Source organism: Labeo rohita, chromosome 14 (assembly GCF_022985175.1).
Source record: "Labeo rohita strain BAU-BD-2019 chromosome 14, IGBB_LRoh.1.0, whole genome shotgun sequence".
NCBI classification, from domain to species: domain Eukaryota; kingdom Metazoa; phylum Chordata; class Actinopteri; order Cypriniformes; family Cyprinidae; genus Labeo; species Labeo rohita.
In genome coordinates, this window is record NC_066882.1 from 32,284,321 (window position 1) to 32,305,523 (window position 21,203).

Sequence of the window (21,203 nt, forward strand, 5' to 3'; positions counted from 1 at the left end):
GTAAATGTTGACTGGCAGTGGAATAAAACCATAGCCTCTGGTTCGAGGTGTAGTGATGAGGCCTGAGGTCTCCCAGTCAGGGAAGCTACTTCTCTCCCTCTGGTCTACTGGGGATGAGAGTCTGCAAAACCAGGAAGGGTAAACAAAGAAGCTCAGATGACTCGAAGCATGTAGTCATTACTTGATCTTGCTCTTTAAATAGAAACAAGAGAGGAAGCCAAGCGTCCACAAATAAACATAAAGAGGGGCAAATGGCAACACAGAAACAATAATAAACCCTTTTAGAACTTTGGAAGGCTCAATCAGAACACAATTTACAGAAACCAAAAAAATTAAATAGGGCAAAACACAGGTGGTACAAATTAGCTTCAATTGTCAATCATAACCAAGGAGTTCACAACAGGTAATTGTAGTAATTATTATTTTTTTGCCCAGTTATCACTAAAGCTCTCTCTTTGTTTTGTTTTACTGTTAGATTGTTATGCTGCCCCAGAAGTCTTTCTTAACCTTGTGAAGTCATTGCCCGATATTGCAGCGAGGCAACAAGGCTGCTTCTGTAGCTTTCAGACGCAGCTGAACAGTTCCTGAAGATCTTAATTAGCTGGTTCCAGTGTATTTGATTAGTGTTGGAGCTTAATTTTGCAGGACTGACAACTTTGCCATGATATTTAAGTAGGCCCAGGCCAACTTAAACACCTGGGACAAATACAGGAAATATTGAATGTAAGAAGGCAGGTAATAAAATGCAAAAACTGCAGTTGTGGGTACTGGGACAAGCCCTTTGTGTTTTTCTACGATCTGCAGTCCAGGGAGAGTGGGCAGATGTAAGTGAAATGAGGTTGCCAGTCTGGTGGAGGTGTAACATTAATCCTCCTCCCTACTTTATTGAGGCTCCTGACACCTAAAAGACCACCAGGAGGAAGGATCCAAAATTACAGTAGGGGACATGACAGAGAGATCCAGGCAGAGGAAAGACAGGAGACTTCGGGGCAGCCAGGCAGAGCAGAAGAGCTTGGGGGAGCCGGGAAGAGCAGGAGACCCTGCACAGGGAACCTGTGGAGCAGGTGGAGTCACAGGGAATTTCAGTGGATCAGGGGACACTGCAGTGGATACCTCTGCCACAAGAGAAGCTGCAGCCAGGAAGTCTGGGGTAGTCTTCAGGCAAACAGTCTTGTGCAATACTAATGTTGTGCACAACGGCTGCTGAATACATTTTTATTTACTTATCAGTCATATATGCCTGGAAACTATGTACTGATGTACACATGTATGGATGATTGAAACATTGCGCAACTGATTTAAAGTTAAATGCCAAAATGGGGATCATACTGGAACTTGAAGTTCTAATATCACATTCCATTTTTGTCTTTCATAATTGGTAAAAACGGTGACCAACTAACCATACTAATCTCCATGGACAATGATTAATACAAGAGTTCCTTGCATATGCTATTTCCATCCCTGAGGCAGGGGTGCATGAGTGTGGTCTATATTTGACACCCAAGTGTTTGGTTCACCCGTTTACTGTGGAGTCAGCTGTGTCAGATGGACAGACTGTAATGTGAGATGAGATTTGAACGTACTTCCTCACTTTACTCTGCACCTTATACCTACCCAGACAACCTGCAGTCAAGCTAGTGAATCTCTTTACCAATAGCCCAGTCTGAGTGCCTGTCCCCACTTCTCCATTTCTTTTACCGGGTAGAAGACATCCTGTGAAAGAGGGGGGCAAAAAAGACTTGCTGTGCACTCTCTTTGAGAGGGGAAGAGTGCAACAAGGTGGGATTCTGTCTTCCTAACTTCCTTTAGCCTTGGTGTTGTCAGCCCAGTGGAATTTTCATTGGCCCCTCTACACTACACCGGTAAGGCTTCAGGTTGTGAAACAGGTGCACTGGTGGGACCCATGCAAACAAATAGTTTTTCATTGCTTGAGAGGTGGCAAAGTAGTTGCTTTGACAGAAAGGATATTGTTTGTGTTCAGCCTATTGGTGTAATTTTAGATATATATGTTGACTTGCTGCAAGAGGACCTTGTATTCTTGCTTGTGGTTGATGGACACACATTACATGGCTGTGCCAAAAATATATCTGTCTTCAGTGCTGCTCATAGGTGCTACACTTCCATTCCACTCTTCAAAAAGCTATATTCAAGATGATTTTGTGAGGAAATACAGCAACTGAAATCATCTTGTTCTTCTGTTCTTTCTGAATTGGTTATGGAGTTGCTGTTTAGGGTTCTGTGGTGTTCTTGTTTCATTTTAGGTTTTGTGATAGCATATTCATTTTTGAATTTTTTACGGTATCCTTACGTTTTTTATTTTTTTCTTCTTTTTAAATAGCAAGCGAAATAGAAAGTTAATAATGGATTATTTTCTGTGATATCAGGCTGTAAACTCTTTTTATTGTAACTTGAAGCTTTATTTTTAAGAAGTCCCTCACTATAGAGTGTGTCAGTAGTGAAAGCACTATATAATCGCAAGGTGATTTCTGAGAACAAAATCAGAATAAATCTTATCAGTATAACTTCAAACTGATAGAGTGCGGAGGAATTGTTCTGATTATTTATTGAACAAAAACCTCTCATGATTTGAGATGGCACTTTCCAATTGAATCCAGGGTGAAAGATTTATCCTGCACCATGTGTTTCTAAATGCAACACACTAAAGGCACAACCAAATTAGCCCAGGGAGCTGCTCAGGTTTCGTTGCTTCACTCTACTGAGTAGCAGTGAAGGACAGTAAAGGGGTTAGACTCATAGCATTGCTATGAATAAAGTCACCTAAAGTCAACAATCTGTTTACAAATATTGCTCAAGCAAGAAAAGAGAGTCAGTGGTGCTTAACTCTACAGGATTGCGCTCCTTTGTTTATTAATTGCTTTATTTGACTAATTATTATTGTTTTTCTCAATACTTTTTCCCTCAGATTTTATTGTAATGCTTGTGTTTTAAAGACGTGTAAAACTTCAGATTTCACCACTACCGAAAATTGTCATAAGTGTATAAAGACTTATTTAAAACAAACCTATTTGTAAAACTGAACATAATGAACCACTCATACCTGTCTATTGTCCTTAACCCACTATTTCTGTTTTCTGAATTTTCTAGTGTCCTACTGGGCTCATCAACACTCGTCAGAGAAACTGGAAACATGGCACAGTAAGAAACCAAACCACTGTGCTTTTAAAGAAACAATTGAAAATAACAATATTTACTCACCCTCAAGACATGCAAAACCTGGATGTCTTTATTTATTTTGTGGACTATAAAGAAGTACAAATTATGAACGCTGTGCAGGTTACTTTTCCATGCAGTTACAATGAACAGATATTTATAGCAAATTGCTATATGGCTTCAGAAAATTTAAAATATAGTGCACCAGTTGTATGATATATATGACATATATTATTATGGCGATTATTATTATTATTATTATTATTTAATTATTTAAGTATGAAAGCTTCAGCAGATCATGGAACAAAAGCAACCAGCACAGTTTCAGTTACAGACTAGAACTTCTCCGTATGTGTATGACATGTAAATGTACCCCTAAGTAGTTCTTCACTATGCAATGCCATTTATTATAAATGTAATTAAATTAATTAATGCAGCTGTGTTCTAACTCTTTCAGGATTCAGAAAAAGACCTCAACTATGTCCCTAACTATATCATCATGCTCCCGTGACACCTCTTCCTCCTCTTCATCATCCTCATCCTCTACTACAGTACAGCAGAGGCACTCCAGTTTAGTACAGCCTGTCTGCATCAGTCCTCAGTTGGTAAGAAAAGACAACACAACATGATTAAGTTTCATAGATTAAGAACAATCAAAGGTGGTAATGTAATTGAAATGAAGTCAAAAAGTTGGGTTGTAGGCAGTTGTAAATAGAATAAATGTTTACTACAACTTTTTTTTAAAGGTCCTCAAATTTGTTGTCCTTGTTTTTTAAATGCTGCTATGTGACAGTGTCATTCTCAGGGTTTGTTGTTCTTTTTGTAATGCTGTGAACCTAAAGTTAGATTTGAGATTTCCTTGTCTTGAAGAGTTTAGCTCAGGGGAGGGGAACGTTGATCCTTGAGGGCTGGTGTCCCTGCAGAGTTCAGCTCCAACCCTAATCAAACACACCTGTAAAATCAAACCATGTGATACATCCTCATTTCATCTGCTTATACTGTGCCCTAAAAGTATCTATTCTTTTCATGAAGAAAGATGTTTTGTAGAAGAGTAGGAAACATTGTGGGTCTTTGATGTTGAGGATTCTACTTATGAACAGATGCATAATGGCCGTGTATGTTATATTGTAATATGTATATTACTCCCAGCCTAAACACACATTGTTGATCTGTGTTTTTGTTCAGGTTCAGAACACAGTCCCAGGTTCAGGGAATGCTGGAGTGTCTCCAACATTTGTCAAGGTAATGCAACAACAACATATATACACTGCCCTCCAAAAGTTTGGAAACACCCTAGAAAAGTGGGGTTTGGGACAGTATTGGCATGAATCCTTTTTAATTTGTGATAATTTTGCACTGATGAGGGACAACACAAACTACCAAAACATATTTTATTACATAAACAGTTTATACATAGAAAAAACGTACATTTTCGATCCATCAAAATATCCAGCATTAGCAGCTGTTACAGCTCTGCATAATCTGGGCCTAAATTCATTGTATTCTAAACTTAATTGGCAATTAAAGGTGTGCTGACCCAAAAATCTTTTAAAAACCTGGGCCAAGTTTAAACCAGTAACCAGGCATCACAGCTGGCAAAGGAGCATGTCTGACTTTGACATGTATATATTGCCATTACTATGTAATCAAAATCAAAAATTACTATTGCTGGTCTTCAGTGATAATGTCAACTTATTTTAATGTATTTACACAATAAAATGATAAGGATTTATGCTGATATCCAAAACCACACTTTGCCAGGGGTGTTTCCAAACTTTTGGAGGGCAGTGTACCTGAGTGTACCTGAGTGGGTCAGTATCAGGTTGTGATCTGACACGCTGTGAGCTGTTATTGGTGTGATTGTGTCTTTACAGTGTCTTCATGATGTGAGTACGGTGAAGGGTCAGCTGGTTGTTCTGGAGTGCAGGATCAGAGGAACGCCTCCGCTGCAGATCTCCTGGTTCAGAGAGAATGAGCAGATCATCGACTCGGCAGACTTCCGTATCCTTAGAAAGAGTGAGTGAGAGCCGGACACAACTCAGACTGATTACAGCATTACTGTACATGTCCTTTAAAGGAATAGCTCACCCAAGAATGAAAATGTGTTTATATGGACTACAACTTAAAGCGCTATACTCCAAGTCTTCTGGACCCATATGACAGATCTGTGTGAAGATCAAAATTGAAGTTGTTTCTTTTGCATGCAAAATTCAAAAAACAATGTTTTGGTGTCAGTGACATTTATGCACTTTTTTAAAAATGGATACAAAATATGCAAAAAATAACAGCATGGTTCAGGCCTTTTCATTTTAGAGTAAACTATTCATTTAAAAACAATAAGCGACATTAAAACCTTACTATCCAAGCCAGTAAACTAAAACTGCTTCTTATTGTATCTTTGTCCTTGTCAGAGGCAAGTTCAGCTTCTGTTCCTGGTGAGTAAACATTTATCTCAAATGATGATGCATGAAGAGAAGGACGTCTTCTTATTTTGAGAGACCAAACATGTTTGTCAAATTTTAGGCTTTTAACTCTTCTTTGTTTAATTGTAGAGGAATTGTGCACCCTCGTGATCACAGAGGCGTATCCAGAAGACTCTGGAATATTTAAATGCACAGCAGCAAATCAGTTTGGGACAGTAACATGCAGTGCCATGCTTGATGTATATACAGGTAACTTTCTTGTTTGATTTTATGCATGCTTGCATGGCACAAATAAATCTAAATTTATTTAAGTAATTAATTTTACATTACTTTTATCATAACACCTGTTATTTTAGGCATGGCCTTTCCCTGCCATTTGTGTGTTTGCACATTAAATATTTCAGCCAATGTGATAATACTTTCCAACTCCAATAATAATTGTAATACAGAAACAGAAAGCAGGCGATGCCTACCAATGAACTGGTGTAAATGTATTGATCTAATATTTTTGCTGTCAGCATTCTGCAAACAAATACTGGTGTAAGGGAAAGAGAAATAATGCAATCAGTGTTTAATAATATGATTTTGTTCTTTGAAGACCTAGAGGAGGTTTTGGGAGAGGAGGATGAGCCTTCCTCTCTAAGCTCAGCTGGTCTAGAGCAGGATGAGCAGCCCTTGTTACTACAAGACACACTAATTCCTCCTCCAGAATGGCCTGACAGCTCTGAGGAAGAGACTGCCGCCCCTGTAGCACGGTAGGACATTTATCAGCATTTTAGACATTGCCAAAATGTTAAGATGTAGAATTCGACATGGACTCTAAAAATTGAGTAAAATTGTAAAAAAAGAGGTAAAATTAAGTAAGATATGTCAGCACATGGGAAAGTGCAGATGATCACTTTGCTTGGAGGCTTGCTGTCAGACAACAAGTACAGGAAACCCAGAAGGCTAAAAGTACAGACGAACGTTCAGAAATTTTAAGTCAAGTCAAATTTAATTATGGAACAGCTATTATACTGTTACACAAGGAGACTAAGGCACTAAGAACATAAAACTATTAACAAGGTATAAGAAAAAGTTGATAGGGCCCAATACAGGACCTTGAGGTACGTCACAGATAATGGGTGTAGATGAATAGAAGCTGTTCCCTATTCCAACAGTTCAGTGTTTGATTTTAAACTTTGTTTTCATTTTTTTGTGGATGCGCTGTATTTTTTATCACTTTTCCTGTGTCATGCTTTGTTTTAATGACAGTGAGGAGTGCTAGGCGCAAAATAACTCATCTTTAAACTAAACTGCAGATCACATTATCAGAAAATATTTTTAGTGAGAACAAGGATAAATGATGTGCACTTACTTCAATAACACGGCAGACGCTGATGGATTCGGAGGTTGAGCGGTCCATCGGCCGGTTTGAATAGTTTCAATGATAATAAGTACTGTACAGCTACTGCTGCACGGAGATGTTAATATTGTGTGAAGGCAGACACATTTGGAATTTTCTGAAAAATACTATTGTATTTGAAGGATAGAATTTAAAGGAAACTGTAGATTTACATGTTTAAATTTGTCAATATTTTGTCAGTGACGTGCAGAATCAGACAACTGCATTTTCACAGCAAAATATAAGTAGGCCAAAGTAGTACCCTTATCAGCAATATGACATAAAATTTATTTAAAACAGTTAAAATAGTCTAATAGTCTACTTTTTTGGCCAGTGGACAAGAATGAATCAGCTCTTAAAAAAAAAAGTATAATAAGTATTTTATACAATTTAGTTTTTAAGGATAATTTGAAATATTTATTCTAAAACATAACAAGAATACTGGAAGATTTTTAGCAACGTAATATGTATGACACAAATAGCATTTATAGTCTGTATCTCATATTTTCCTACCTTTGTAGGTGTTACACATGTCACATGGATGGAAATATGCATGGAGATGATATGCGGATGAGGTTATGCATAGTAAAACAAGGCGTTGTAAACTCCATATATGGTAATTTCGGGGGAGAAGATGGGGTGGAGGTGCATGTACATACAATCTTCGGCTGACTGGGATTTATAAAGGGATTTTTGCGCAGGTTCTGGCATACCCTTACCATAAAGTAGTATACTTCAAGTCTATTTTATTAAGTATACTTAAGTAAAGTTCAAGTATATTTTAAGTATACTTTATGTAGTATGTATACAAATATCAGTGTACTAGTAGTATACTTGTAAGTGTACTATTACAATATTCCTTGGGACTAAATTGGCCCACTTTCTAGTATATAAAAGTAAACCATTAAGTGTACTTCAAGTATAGCAGTAGTAAACTTTGAGTACACAACTAGTTTACATTTAAGATTTTAGTTTGTACTGCAATTATACTAAGTGAACTTATAGGTATACTGATAGTTTACTAATTAAATACTTGTAGCATTTTAGTACACTTTGAAGTATAGTCTCAGTAAACTACTAGTATAGTAGTTTTATACTGCAAGTATACTCGTAAGTTTTCTTCAAGTGAACTTTACATCATACTTTATAATGTCCCTATTTAGGTATTAAACGTTGGTATATGACTATCTGAACATACAAAACATCAAAAGAAAGATCAGGATATCTGCTTGTAAACAAAAAGATTTTATTCTAACTTCATACATTCTTTTTTATAAACACTTGAATGTGGGTAAGTTTCATAAATAAAAAAAAAAATAACAAATAAACAATATTTTGAACAAAACACTGAAAAAATACTTAACTGGATTCAGAATGATAATCAAAACATAGATGGAGTTGATCAAAACTCCAAACATTGACAGTCATTATTAACTCTTCATGGGTCACATTCCATTCCATAACGTTACACAGTTTTGATGATTTTTTAATGTCTGATGATTGTGTTAGATTACACGTGGAAGCATCTATTGTTTAGTTTTTTTCTTTGCTTGTGTTTTGTAAATTCTGTACAGAAGACATGTGATAGCGCCCCCTACCATATAACAATGAAAACATGGATTCTCTAAGCTTAGTGTAGTATAGCTTAAATATATTTAGACTTTTTCTAAGTATAAGTCAAATATACTTAAAGGTCATTTTAAGTATATTTCTGATAAGTACATAAAGCACATTTCTGAGAAGTACTTGAAAGGTAGACTGAAAGTATACTTTCCTAGTTTTAGTTTAAAAGAAGTATACTAATAGCACATTTTAAATCCGAAAACTTTTGTGCGTTAGCAAAATGTAGCTTTTGTGTACACTTTTAGGATGAGATCTATGGAAAGTTTTTAAAATGAGGCCCCTGTTCTGTCTGTAAGGTAGAGCCCAAAAATAATAACAACGACAATGGCAGAAGATGAAAATAACCCAGCAAAGTCTGGAAAAAATCTGGAAAGATTGTATTTCATAGAACCAAGGTTGATATTCAGAAGAGGAACAGGTGATAATGATGAAACACAACTGTAGACAGACACCTCTGGTAAACCTGGCAACCACTGGATGCTATAGAAGATGCACGTATGTCACCTTTATTTATATAGCTCTTTATACAATACAGATAAACAGCTTTATAGTAATAAACGAGAAAACAGTGATTCAGTGATGTAAAAAGAATTCCATTCTGCTGTAAAGCAGCTCTTTAGAGACAATAATAAACAAGTTTGTATTAGTTGTAGTGTCACTGACTGATTTGAATTCATAGAAATACATCGATAAAGCTATTTCAGACTGTTGAATACTTAGCTTCTTTGTCAAGATTCCTCTTTTCTTTTTGTAGTCAAAGTTAATTGCTTCAAGTTGCAAGCAGGAAAATCTATTGCTGTGACATGGTGATCCTTATAAAAGACGTGCATGTGCTCTCTATTCCCACATTTGACTTGCAACAAGCAAAGCTATCATGTAGTCAGTTGTCAGTTGGCTGCTGCGGCTGCTATCAAAGAGTGGAAGCGCTGGTTATCTTTAACCTTTACAACAAGAATAAATCAAGTTAACAGATTTATTCACGTTTACTCAGATGTTCTCTTTAATCTGTGTCTATACATTGTCCGTGGGTTGAATGGGTGGTTCCTCAAGAATGGAGGGGGCGTGAGTCTGCCGCTCATGACTCACATAGTTTTCTATAGATAAACAGCCCGACAGTATCTCATTGAGTGAACAGATGCCAGAGAATCGCTCTACACCTTCAACCTTTCCAAACGACTTTATGTACAGTTGATCTTATTGGCTAGCAAAACCATTTCAAAGAGCAGGTAAGCATAAAATTTGTAATCTGGATAAGATGTTACACTTTATCGCAGTCAGAATGATCAAAAAACAATACTTCTGCTTTAGCAGCTTGAGTGATTTTGATCTGTTTAATCATTTTATTAATGCATGATCAGTCAATTTTGCCTTTTTTGTTCAGTAGGTACATTAAAATGTGTTCTTTGCTTCATAAAAATCTATATTCTGTAGGTTTGACCCCTGTAGGTCATACAGTGTGACTCAATGTTCATCACTGAAGCTTTTTCACCCTTCATTCACTGCTGTGTGTTTGTGTTTGTAGAGGATGCACTGCTGGCTTTTAAACTATTTCATATGTAATGTTAATGATCTGGTTCTGGTGTTGTGAGAAAGAAAGGTTTTTTTCTATCCTTTGCAAGGCTGAAAAATGTTGTTTTTTCATCCTACTAGCCAAGCAAAATTGATTGTAAAACTGCAAATATAACTACAAACTCCTTTGAACAGAGAGTCAGATGTTTTGCTTCCACTGAAGCACGAGATGCTCTCTATCAGGTATTCTCAACATATAAGATATTCTCCAATTCATGCTCATTTTCAAGTTGTTATGCTGGTAAGTGAATTCATTTGAAAAACTGTATCCATGTTGGACTCCAGGGTACGGCACTAACATTGTGGACAGTAACCACAATGAAACACTTTCTGACTGTCGCTGCTGATGTGTTTGCACAACTGTTACAAACATTTAGTCCCTTTCCTGTATATTTTGCTTGCTTGTTATTATATATTTATTGCTTAATATTTTGTTGCTTTTATATTAAGCAGTGATTTCACTATCACAAACATATTCATTGTGATACATTACTGAACTGTTACTGAGAAGTGAATGACATTTAGTGAGCTTGGGCCTTTATTCACAATGACCTCCAAACAGGGTAACTGAGTGCCAGTGTCGCTGTAAATGAACTGCACCTGCCACGTCTGTCAGTCGTGTCTCATGACACTTTTTTTAGCCACATGGCTTTCTCTCAGAAACACACCAGCAGTATACAATGTTATGAATCCCTGCCATGTTCATTAGAGGGTAAAAAAGATTGTTGGCATGTGGGATGTGTTTACAAATGATAAATGTGTACTTTGTAGTTCTCTTTAGGTTCACGATTTGAGAAGTTTAAGATGGCTGTCAGCTTATGTGTGTGGTGCTGTACGTATATAGTAAATGGTCATTTACATAAAAGGTGCATGCAGACAGTCAAAGACAAGCTGACTTTTGAAGTAGAAACATAAACATATTAGTGTTCTAAGTGCTGTTATTAAGCATTGTTTCCCCTCCTTGAGACATGGAGAGCAGCTTACAATAACATTGCTCTGCTTGTTTGAGCAGCTTAGCATGGCACAGCAACACAGAGTCAACCAATGGCGTGAGTTCGGGGCGGGGCTATGTGTTTGTCTGGCTGATAGAAGATGGGGGAGCGTTCAGGAAACCCATCTAAGACAGTTATTTAGATGTTTTGACTTTTCAACAAGGTTCTCAAGCCACCATTTGGGGCCAGATTTACTAATAACCTCATCAGGGCAAAGCCTCTTTTGGGGGGACTACTGTCAGGATTTACTAAAGACATGCAATGAAACATTAAAGTTAAAAAGCGTGGGCACATTTTTGCGGTTGACCTTGTTCCATATGCATTTGTAAGAGTTTCCCTTTCAGACATAACATGTACGGGAGGAGAATATTTAAACGAATCTTGCAAAGTGATTTGCTAAGGTTTGCATAGTCGGTTACCATTATTTAACACCAAAAAGCATATCTTAACCCATTTTGAGCTTGACATGGTTGCAGTAGTCACCAATTTGCGCTGTTCTTGGTAGATCATGTTGGTCATTATGAAAATGAACTGGCTGTGTCTGTGTTCATTAATTTGTCAGTTGATCACTGCACAACTTTCCACTCCCATCAGTCTCTTAGGGGATTCTGTTGAAAACCTAGTTGATAGTTCATGATAGTTAATCGTGTTTAGTAAATGTGGCCCTCAATGTTTGTCTTGACAAACTTTACTCTTTCTTGGGAACTCACTTTTTGGCCTTATATGACTTTGGTTCTGGTTTGTGTAACGGAGGCCAGTTAGTAATAGTTGTGCAGGTAAACCTTCCTCACTCCTTTGGCCTACAGCAGTCTTTAGCATCCTTGTTAATCACACCCACATCCTTGTTTGCAGAACTGGTTGAATTTGCAAGTTCAATTGCTATGCGAAAAGTGTTTGGTAATTTAAAAGCATTCTCAGTTCACTTCTGAATGGTACACAACACTAGATGCTAGTAGGATATCCTGCTCTACTGCTGCATTCACCTGGATGAGGTTGTTGATCAAGTGGGTTAAACTATACTTAACTTTATCACATTGTCTAAGGCAGGGATGTCCAATCCTGCTCCTGGAGGGCCAATATCCTGCAGAGCTTCAACTCCAGTTAAACACATCTGAGCCAAAGTAATCAATGTCTTCAGATTGCTAAGATCAAGTCGGAGCTAAACTCTACAGCAGTGGTTCGCAAATCTCTCCATGAAATACCCCCAGCACTGCACATTTTGTGTATCTCCCTATATTTGACATACCCACTTCAGTTCCTGCAGTCTCCACTAATGAGCTGATGAGTTGAATCAGGTGGGACAGATGAGGGAGACATACAAAATGTGCAGGGCTGGGGGTACTCCAGGACAGGTTTGAGAACCACTGCTCTACAGGATATTGGCCCTCCAGGGGGCCAGTCTTCAAACTCAATACCTCAATTCCTCAGTTCTGCGGAGTTTAGCTCTGACCCTAATCAAGCACACCTGATCCAGCTAATCAAGGTCTTCAGAATTACTAGAAACTTCCAAGCAGGTGTGAGTTGGAGCTGGCTGGAGCTAAACTCTGCAGAGCTGTGGCCCTCCAGGAACTGAGTTTGAGACCTCTGGCCTAAGGTCTCCGTGGCTCATGTCCCTTTTGTTCACTTGACTGCAGATCATTAATGTGAACTCCTTTTTTGAACCACCTCAGTAACCCAAGTTAAATATGTTTTACCACCAGGGTGCCGGAGTCTCTTGTGGACACAGAGAGCAAACAGAGTTCTGCCAGTCCGGTGACTGAAGCTGCAGAGCTCTCCTCGATGAGCAAATTCGATCCTCCGGCAAAGGGGGTTAAAAACAGTGTCCCACATCCATTCCTTCCCACCAGCAAGCTGAGTAAACCAGTGGAGCCCAGAGGCAGTGCCATGAACGTGGCTGACCTGCCTACCTTCTCGCCGTCGCTGTACCCGCCCAGTGCCTTTAACTATGAGCGCCCTCGACATTTCATCCAGTCCCTGCCTAGTTTCCACACACCCGACACTGAGATCAGCAAGCCCAACAACTTCAGTCCTCCAGCTTCGACTGCTGCTCCGTTACTGAGCCCTCCTCAGCCTGGACCCACTCGAACGTCGATGTGTTCAAGCATGACTTTGATTCCTAAACCACGGAGCTCTCCAAACAATGAGAAACAATCATCAGCCGCTTTCCTCTCATCTGTCCTGCCCTCACTATCAAGCTCCCAGGCCAAATGCATTTCCATACCTCAGTCGCCATCTCCCCGACGCTCCCCCAGATCACCCAGCCCAACACCAAAGGCCCAAGAACAGCCTCTGCCTCCTCCAAGTCAGTCACTGAATCACGCTCCTGCAACAGCCCCACCCCGGTTATCTCCAGATCCCCCGAAAACAACTGTTTCACCTCCACAGCCTCCACCTGTGTCTCACATGAGCTACACACCCAACACGTAAGTGTGTTATCGCTGACATGTGTATATGAAATATATATGATATATATATGAAATATAACTCAAATCTCCAAAGCATAAAGGAATAGTTAATGAAAATTTGCTGAAAATGTCCCTCAGGCCATCCAAGATGTAGATGAGTTTGTTTCTTCATCAGATTTGAAGAAATGTGTCATTACATCACTGTCTCACCAATGGATCCGCTGCAGTGAATGGGTGCCATCAGATTGAGAGTCCAAACAGCTGATAAAAACATCACAATAATCCACAAGTAATCCACACCACTCCAGTCTAATTAACATCTTGTAAAGCCAAAAGCTGTGTTTGTGCAAAACAAATCCATCATTAAGGTGTTTTTAACTTTAAACCATCACTTCTGTTCAAAATATGAGTCCATAATCCATAATAATACTTCCCATGTTGAAAAAAAAAACATATGCTGGTTAGGTATGTTTTAAAGCATGGTTGCTGGTTTGAGCTCATTTAAGATGGTCCTTAGCTGGTCCTAGCTCCTGCTCAGGACCATCTTAGTACCAGCACATGACTAGTTTAAACAGCTCATAACCAGCTTAAACCAGCTCGTAACCATCTTAAACCAGCTCATAATCATCTTAAACCAGCTCATAACCATCTTAAACCAGCTCATGACCATCTTAAACCAGCTCATAATCATCTTAAACCAGCTCATAATCATCTTAACCCAGCTCATAACCATCTTAAACCAGCTCATAAACTTAAACTAGCTCATAACCATCTTAAACCAGCTTGTGACCAGCTTAAACCAGCACATGACCAGCTTAAACCAGCTCATAACCATCTTAAACCAGCTTGTGACCAGCTTAAACCAGCACATGACCAGCTTAAACCAACTCATAACCATCTTAAACCAGCTCATGACCATCTTAAACAAACTCATAACCATCTTAAACCAGCTCATAACCATTTTAACCCAGCTCATGACAATTTTAAACTAGCTCATAGCCAAACTAGCTCATAACCATCTTAAACCAGCTTGTGGCCATCTTAAACCAGCTCATAACCAGCTTAAAACAGCTCATAACCATCTTAAACTAGCTCATGACCATCTTAAACCAGCTCATAACCATCTTAAACCAGCTTGTGACCATTTTAAACCAGCTCATAACCATCTTGAACCAGCTTATAACCATCTTAAACCAGCTCGTGACCATCTTAAAGCAGCTCATAACCATCTTAAAGGAGCTCATAACCATCTTAAAGGAGCTCATAACCATCTTAAACCAACTCATAACCAACTTAAACCACCTTGTGACCGGCTAAGGACCATCTTAAACCAACTCAAACTAGCAGCGATGCTTCAAAACATACCTAACCAGGATATGCTGGGGTTTTTTTCAACAGGCCCTCCAGTAAAAAAAAGTCTATCTCTTGTCATCTCTCTCATTAAATGCTGGATTTTTATTTATTTATTTATTACAAACACACAGCTTTTGTCTTCTCAAGATGTTCACTGATGGTCTGCAGTGGTGTGGATTACTTGTGGATTATTGTGATATTTTTATTAGTTGTTTGGACTCTCATTCTGACGGCACCCATTCACTGCAGAGGATCCATTGGTGAGACAGTGATACAATAACACATTTTTACAAATTTGATGAACAAACAAACTCATTTACATCCTTTCATTTTTAAGCAAACTATTCTTTTAAGAGAAACCCTTAAGCAATCTTTTTTTTTCATGGGCTGTTTTCATAGCTTGCCAAAGCCGATCTTGAAGAAGACAGTTTCGCGACCAGTGTCTCGTGCCACAGATGAAGAGATTCAGGGCTCAAAAGATGCTCTTATCCAAGACCTTGAAAAGAAGCTAAAGAGCAAAGCTCCTCAACAAAGGAACATTCAGAAGTTGTCTTATGAGGAGCGGATGGCCAGAAGATTGTTGGGAGCTGATAATGCTGCTTCGGTGTTTGATCTTGAAAATTCATTCAGTTCACAGCCTGCACAGGTATTGCTATTTGAAGTTATTTGATGTTTAATGCAACTGCTTCAATCACTAATGTTAGAGATTGTTGGGAGAAAACACTACACTGGGTGTGTAAACAAGATAAATTGCCCTACAGAAAATCGATGTTACATGATATAATATTAGTAACTCCACGAGTAAAACTAAAACCCTTGTTATTCAAGAGACGAGAGTGTTAGTTTATGCAGCTGTACTGTTGGCATCACTCTAGTTGTCTTCTACAGGAATTTTCAAAGCCAGACCAAACAGACACCAGTCTCTCCATGGGCCTAAAATAGCATGTGCAAAATCCATGTGCTCTGCAGCTATCCTATACATCATGATGCTATTATTATAATACCACCACACGCGTATAATTCACTTAGTGTGTCTGCCTATCATTTTTGTAATGTTATTCAAGCAAATGTTATGCACTGTTCTAACAGCCAGGCTCTCCAGAAGATCTCCAGCCTGGAGGAATATGGTAAATGTCATTCAGAGCATCAGTTTGGAGTTCTTTCATCTTATTATGTGCATGTACAGCTAACTTTTGTGACACAGTGAATGAACACTGGCTGACATTTGTGAATGCGTCAAACACTGAATGACTTTTCTGGCACAATCTAAGACGGACACATTGTGCTTGTTGTAGGTGACTGTCTAATGTTCTGAGCCCTGCCTGAGTTACTGTACAACTGCTGTTTGTCTGGATTAACTCAACTTTGAGGATTGAGTTATTGTGGCTGAATTCACCTCATTTTCACCTTTTCTCGTTCAGGTCCAGAAAGAATCGTCCTGGAGGGGAGGGTACAGAGGCCGCCACCATTCAGGAGAAGTGTTTTGCTCCTCGTTTTATACAAGTGCCGCAAGATCTTACTGTTGAAGAGGGACGATTCTGCAGGATTGATTTTAAGGCAGGTTTTCATTTGTTGATATGACAAAACATCCTGTATGTGTTTATTTTACCAGAATATATTACTTCAATGATTTTGACCTTCTTAAAATGAAATATTCATGAGGCTGTCATGGGCAGTATGACACACAAAAATAAACAGTCCACTAAAAAGCATGTGGTATAATGTCATGAAATCATGACATTATACCACAGATTAACTTTCTTTCTTTCTTTCTTTCTTTTTCGTTCTTGTTTTTCCAGGTTGTAGGTTTGCCAACGCCAGATATTACTTGGTATCTGGATGGGAAACTCATCCGACCCGATGATTACCATAAGATGCTGGTGTGTGAGAAGAGCGTCCACTCCTTTATTATTGAAATTGTGACCATTCATCATGCAGGTGTTTATGAATGTGTAGCGAAGAACCGCGCCGGAGAGAGCCACTTCTCATTGCGTCTGGATGTGATTGGTGAGCAGTCTTGTGTTAAGAATAAGCTTCTTATAGTTTCTGTAACGGTAAGCAGTGTGCTTCTTGTAATTGAAGTGTTTTTTTCTATTGAAATACAGTGCTTTGTGAAAGTATTCTTTTTTTCCTTTTACATTTTGTCCTGTTGCAACCTTATGCTAATATGCTTTTAAAAACATCACACCGATCTACAACCCAAGTTCTGAAAAAGTTGGGATGTGTAAAATGTAAATAAAAACACAATGCAATGATTTGCAAATCTCACAAACCTAAATGTTATTCACAATATAACACAGAAATGTTTGAATTTTGAAAATATAACATTTTGATGCACATCTCAACAAAGTTGGGAGGGGACAACAAAAGGATGGAAAAGTAAATGCTACTAAATATAAACATCTGTAGAAACATTTTGCAACTAATTGTTTAGGTTAACTGGCAACAGGTCAGTAACACGATTGGGTATAAAAAGCAAAGATGAGTAGAGGTTCACCAAACCAACTGCATCTACAGATTGTAAAACAACTTCAGAATAATGTTCCTCAACGTAAAATTGTGAAGTCTTTGAATATCTCATCAACTACAGTACATAGAGAGGTGTGTGCTTTTCCAAATCATGATCCAGAGAAATTGGAAAGCTGCTTTAAAGTTCAATTTCAAGTGTCATAGATAAAAGTTGTTGCATTGTACATGGAGTCAGGTGGTTTGGAGATGATAGAATCTTTAACTAAGGATTTAAAACAATTGTTAAATAAATGTGTCTATTACTGAAAAGAAACAGCCTTATGTATAATCATTCTGTGGCCTCGTTTCCATGCTTCCTGCATGATGAGATCATGAAGAAACTGATTTTAGTAGGTTACAAGGAGACAAGACACTTGTGATAAAGACATTCTAAAAAAGCTCCTGAAGTAATGTCATTTCGATTCATTCATGCAAGGACAAACTAAAATGTCTTAGTATAACACTGTATGGCACAATGACTGAGAGGTAAATGTATGTTGTGTGTTTGTCCTCAGCTCAGGAGCAGCTGTGTCCTCCGACTTTTGTGGTGAAGATGAGGAACTCTCGGGTTCTGGAGGGCGACGGCGTGCGGTTAGAGTGTAAGGTGACGGCGTCTCCAGCACCGCAGCTCTACTGGAAGAAAGACAAGGAAATGATGCGCATCGACCCCATGAGAATGAGGTCTGACAATCATCATTCACCTTATGTGTGCATATGTTTTCTATACACTATGTATTTAGATATTAGATATTATTCAACAGAAAGATAAAATACTAAAATACTGCATGCTTTTTAGACACATGACCGTTTTGTTTCATTTTTGTGTTTAAAGACAGTTGCTTACATGAATAATTCACTTAAAAATTCTGTTTTTTTTTTTTTGACTGTGGAACATGTTATTTAGCAGTTTGAAGTTATGAAGTTATTTTCTGGAATGTACTTTTTCCTGTCTTCCATATGAAAAACAAAAGCACCATAAATCTATAAGTCTGTTATATTCTAAATCAAGTTTAAAGCGTTGTGTAAGGAAAAGGGGTGTTCGCTAACAATCTTCCACTTCACCACAGCCGCTGAATGTCGTTTTTAATTCACATTCATTCAAATGTCACATCTTTATTTTTAATGTCAGTAACATGTGAGAATCAAATTTTCCTCCAGTTCACAGCACAAAAAATATATTCTGAAATGATCAAACAGAAATCAGGGCAGCAGGAAGAGAATGATCAGGTAACATGATTTCTGTGAAAAATCTGCATTATAAAACAGAGTTCCGGTCCTTGATTGTGATTGGTTGAGCCGCGTTCTAAGCCGCTGTAAATTATTCTACAAACATACACCTTTGTTTACAATTGTTTGATGCTCTGCTTCGCGTCATGCCTTACAACACCCCTTAACTGTTATAAATTCACTGGAAACCACGGCTTCTTAGGGCTTATTGCTTTAATATACCATACCTTTTAGATTATGAGATTCTACCTTGAATTTTTAAAAAACAGGTTTACACAGAATTGACCTTTTATCTCAATATGAAAGCTTCATTACCACAGTCCAAATGTTTGCACATCTAGTGATGTTTGTGTGTTTGTTGTGTCAGTCTCTCTCAGGACGGTTCAGGAAAGCTGTGTCTGATCATCGATCCAGTGATCAAGTCTGACGCGGGCTGGTACACCGTTTCTGCCATTAATGAAGCAGGCATGTCCACATGCAACGCCAGGCTAGATGTGGCCAGTAAGTGCACTTCTTCTGTTTACTTTGTGTTGGAGAATTTTTGCTAAGACTTTTGATTAAAAAAAAATAAAAAATGTGTATAAACTTACGCTCAGATGCATTTTTAGAACTTTTTAGAACTAGATTTTTAGAACTTTTTGTGTGTGGGGGGGGTTAGAACTTCCTGTGTGAACACACACACACACACAGGTTTGTTTTTGTGAATTGTGAAGACTCTCCATAGGCGTAATGTTTTTTATACTGTACAAACTGTATTTTCTATTGCCCTACACAAACCCTACACCCAAACCTAGCCCTCACAGGAAACTGTGCTTTCTCATTTTTACTTTCCCAAAAAAACTCATTCTGTGTGATTTATAAGCCTTTTGATAAATGGGGACATGGGGCAATGTCCTCAAAAGTCACACTTTCCTTGTAATACCTATGTCATAACCATGTCATAATACAAATTTGTGTACTGATATGTCACAAAACACACACAAATGGTCAAAGTTTTGTTCAGAGTCAAAAATGACCACCATATGAACTGAATGGGAAGTGAATTTAATCTAGTATAAATGTTTAGTACTGAAAAAAAAAACTTTTTGCAATGTCAACCTCAAATTTGGAACACAATTTAGATATTAGATTTATTAAAATGGTATTTTTGTGTATTTTTCATAGTAATAAACAGTTGGAAATGTCATTTTCAGGCGTGTACTCAAAAAGTGGATAGATCATAACTCATTTGTAGATCATAACTGATTCATAAACATTACTCAGTACCAGATATATGAATGTTTAAGAGAAGTGTGTAAGAACATGTAAATTTACATTTTTCCCCCTATTTTTAAACACTTTTTTTTATTTAGTCCTGTTTGACAAATTAATTTCTGCATTACTATGATCTCATAAGACTGCATGCATAATAATGTACACAAATGAGTATAAAATATCTTGATATGCATGTCATACAGGACACTTTTGTCATTAAAGAAAATGTGATCAAATAATCAAATATTGAATTATTGTCTATGTTGACCTGAATTTGCCCATTTATTGTTTTGAACAGTCTCTCGGCCTTAAATAAGAACGTCTGTTTTCTTGCAGCTCGACTGAATAAGTCTACTCCTCCTGTCAGGGTGCTGAAGACTCTTCCCATCCTGAGCCAGTTTTCCACATTGAGCACAGATCCTGTTCCTCATCACACCGCCCCGCTGTACGAGAGCGAAGAACTGTAGAGGCTCATCGAGTCATGCAGCTTTCACGTCAGCTGATATTATGCCGTTTTTCTGTAGTGTACATTTCTGTGTAAATGAGCCAGTTAAACAGTTTATCGGTTAAACACATTTTGTGTTGTTTGGTTGGAAATGGTTTACCAGTCTCATGTAAAGCTGCATATTGATGACACCCAGTACAAAAAAAAAATGTATGTTATAATTTGTGTTTGTTCAGTTTTGCATAAACCAGACTAATGCTTTGATTGCTGTACGTCTCTACACTGTGGAAGCTCAATATACGTGTGCAGTGTCGTCACTGATACACTCTGAAATGTACTGAAAACCATATTTGTTGGAATTTTTGCTACTAGTACAAAGGATTTGGTCAAATGTATTGAATACAGTCCTGAACACAGATATCATTTGTGTTATATATGATGTGAGATGAACATTTGAGTAAAGATCTTTGTGAAAACACTATAGAGGTGTTTTTTCACTGCTGTGACATTTGACTCTCATGTGAGAGAACCGCCTGAAAATTAAATGAACCAATATCAAGGATTCACCACACTTTCCTCAGGTCAAACTGCATAGACGTTAAGCAGTTAAAAAGACTTTTTTTCCAAAAGATTTATTACAGAAACATTCTATAAACAAATTATGAAAAGGCCAAGAAAATTATTCTGTAAATCAGAACCACTTGGACATTGAGCACACAACATCACATGATTTCTGAGCCTTTTCAGTACAGATGCTGTATTAGTACACAGGACTCGTGTGAAGTTCCCTTTATATCTGGGCTTTGATGAACAGAAAATACTGTCATGACACTAAAACGTTCCACATGT

At 38.0% G+C, this 21,203-nt stretch overlaps 1 protein-coding gene across 2 annotated transcripts; it reads left to right on the plus strand.

Moving 5' to 3' along the window:
* The first annotated feature begins 958 nt into the window (after window positions 1–958).
* Window positions 959–21,172, plus strand: myot (myotilin). 2 transcript variants are annotated; one of them, XM_051127960.1, is made up of 16 exons: window positions 959–1,064; window positions 3,106–3,156; window positions 3,629–3,776; window positions 4,357–4,413; window positions 5,046–5,187; window positions 5,583–5,606; window positions 5,724–5,843; window positions 6,193–6,349; window positions 12,863–13,585; window positions 15,320–15,566; window positions 16,010–16,047; window positions 16,342–16,477; window positions 16,720–16,927; window positions 17,944–18,109; window positions 19,023–19,156; window positions 20,246–21,172. In XM_051127960.1, exons 2-16 carry the CDS (start codon window positions 3,149–3,151, stop codon window positions 20,374–20,376), a joined length of 2,439 nt encoding a protein of 812 aa, XP_050983917.1. In that variant the 5' UTR covers window positions 959–1,064; window positions 3,106–3,148; the 3' UTR covers window positions 20,377–21,172. The 2 variants fall into 2 exon arrangements, with proteins under 2 accessions (XP_050983917.1, XP_050983916.1); XM_051127959.1 differs by lacking the exon at window positions 959–1,064 and adding an exon at window positions 1,561–1,862.
* Window positions 21,173–21,203: the final 31 nt, after the last annotated feature.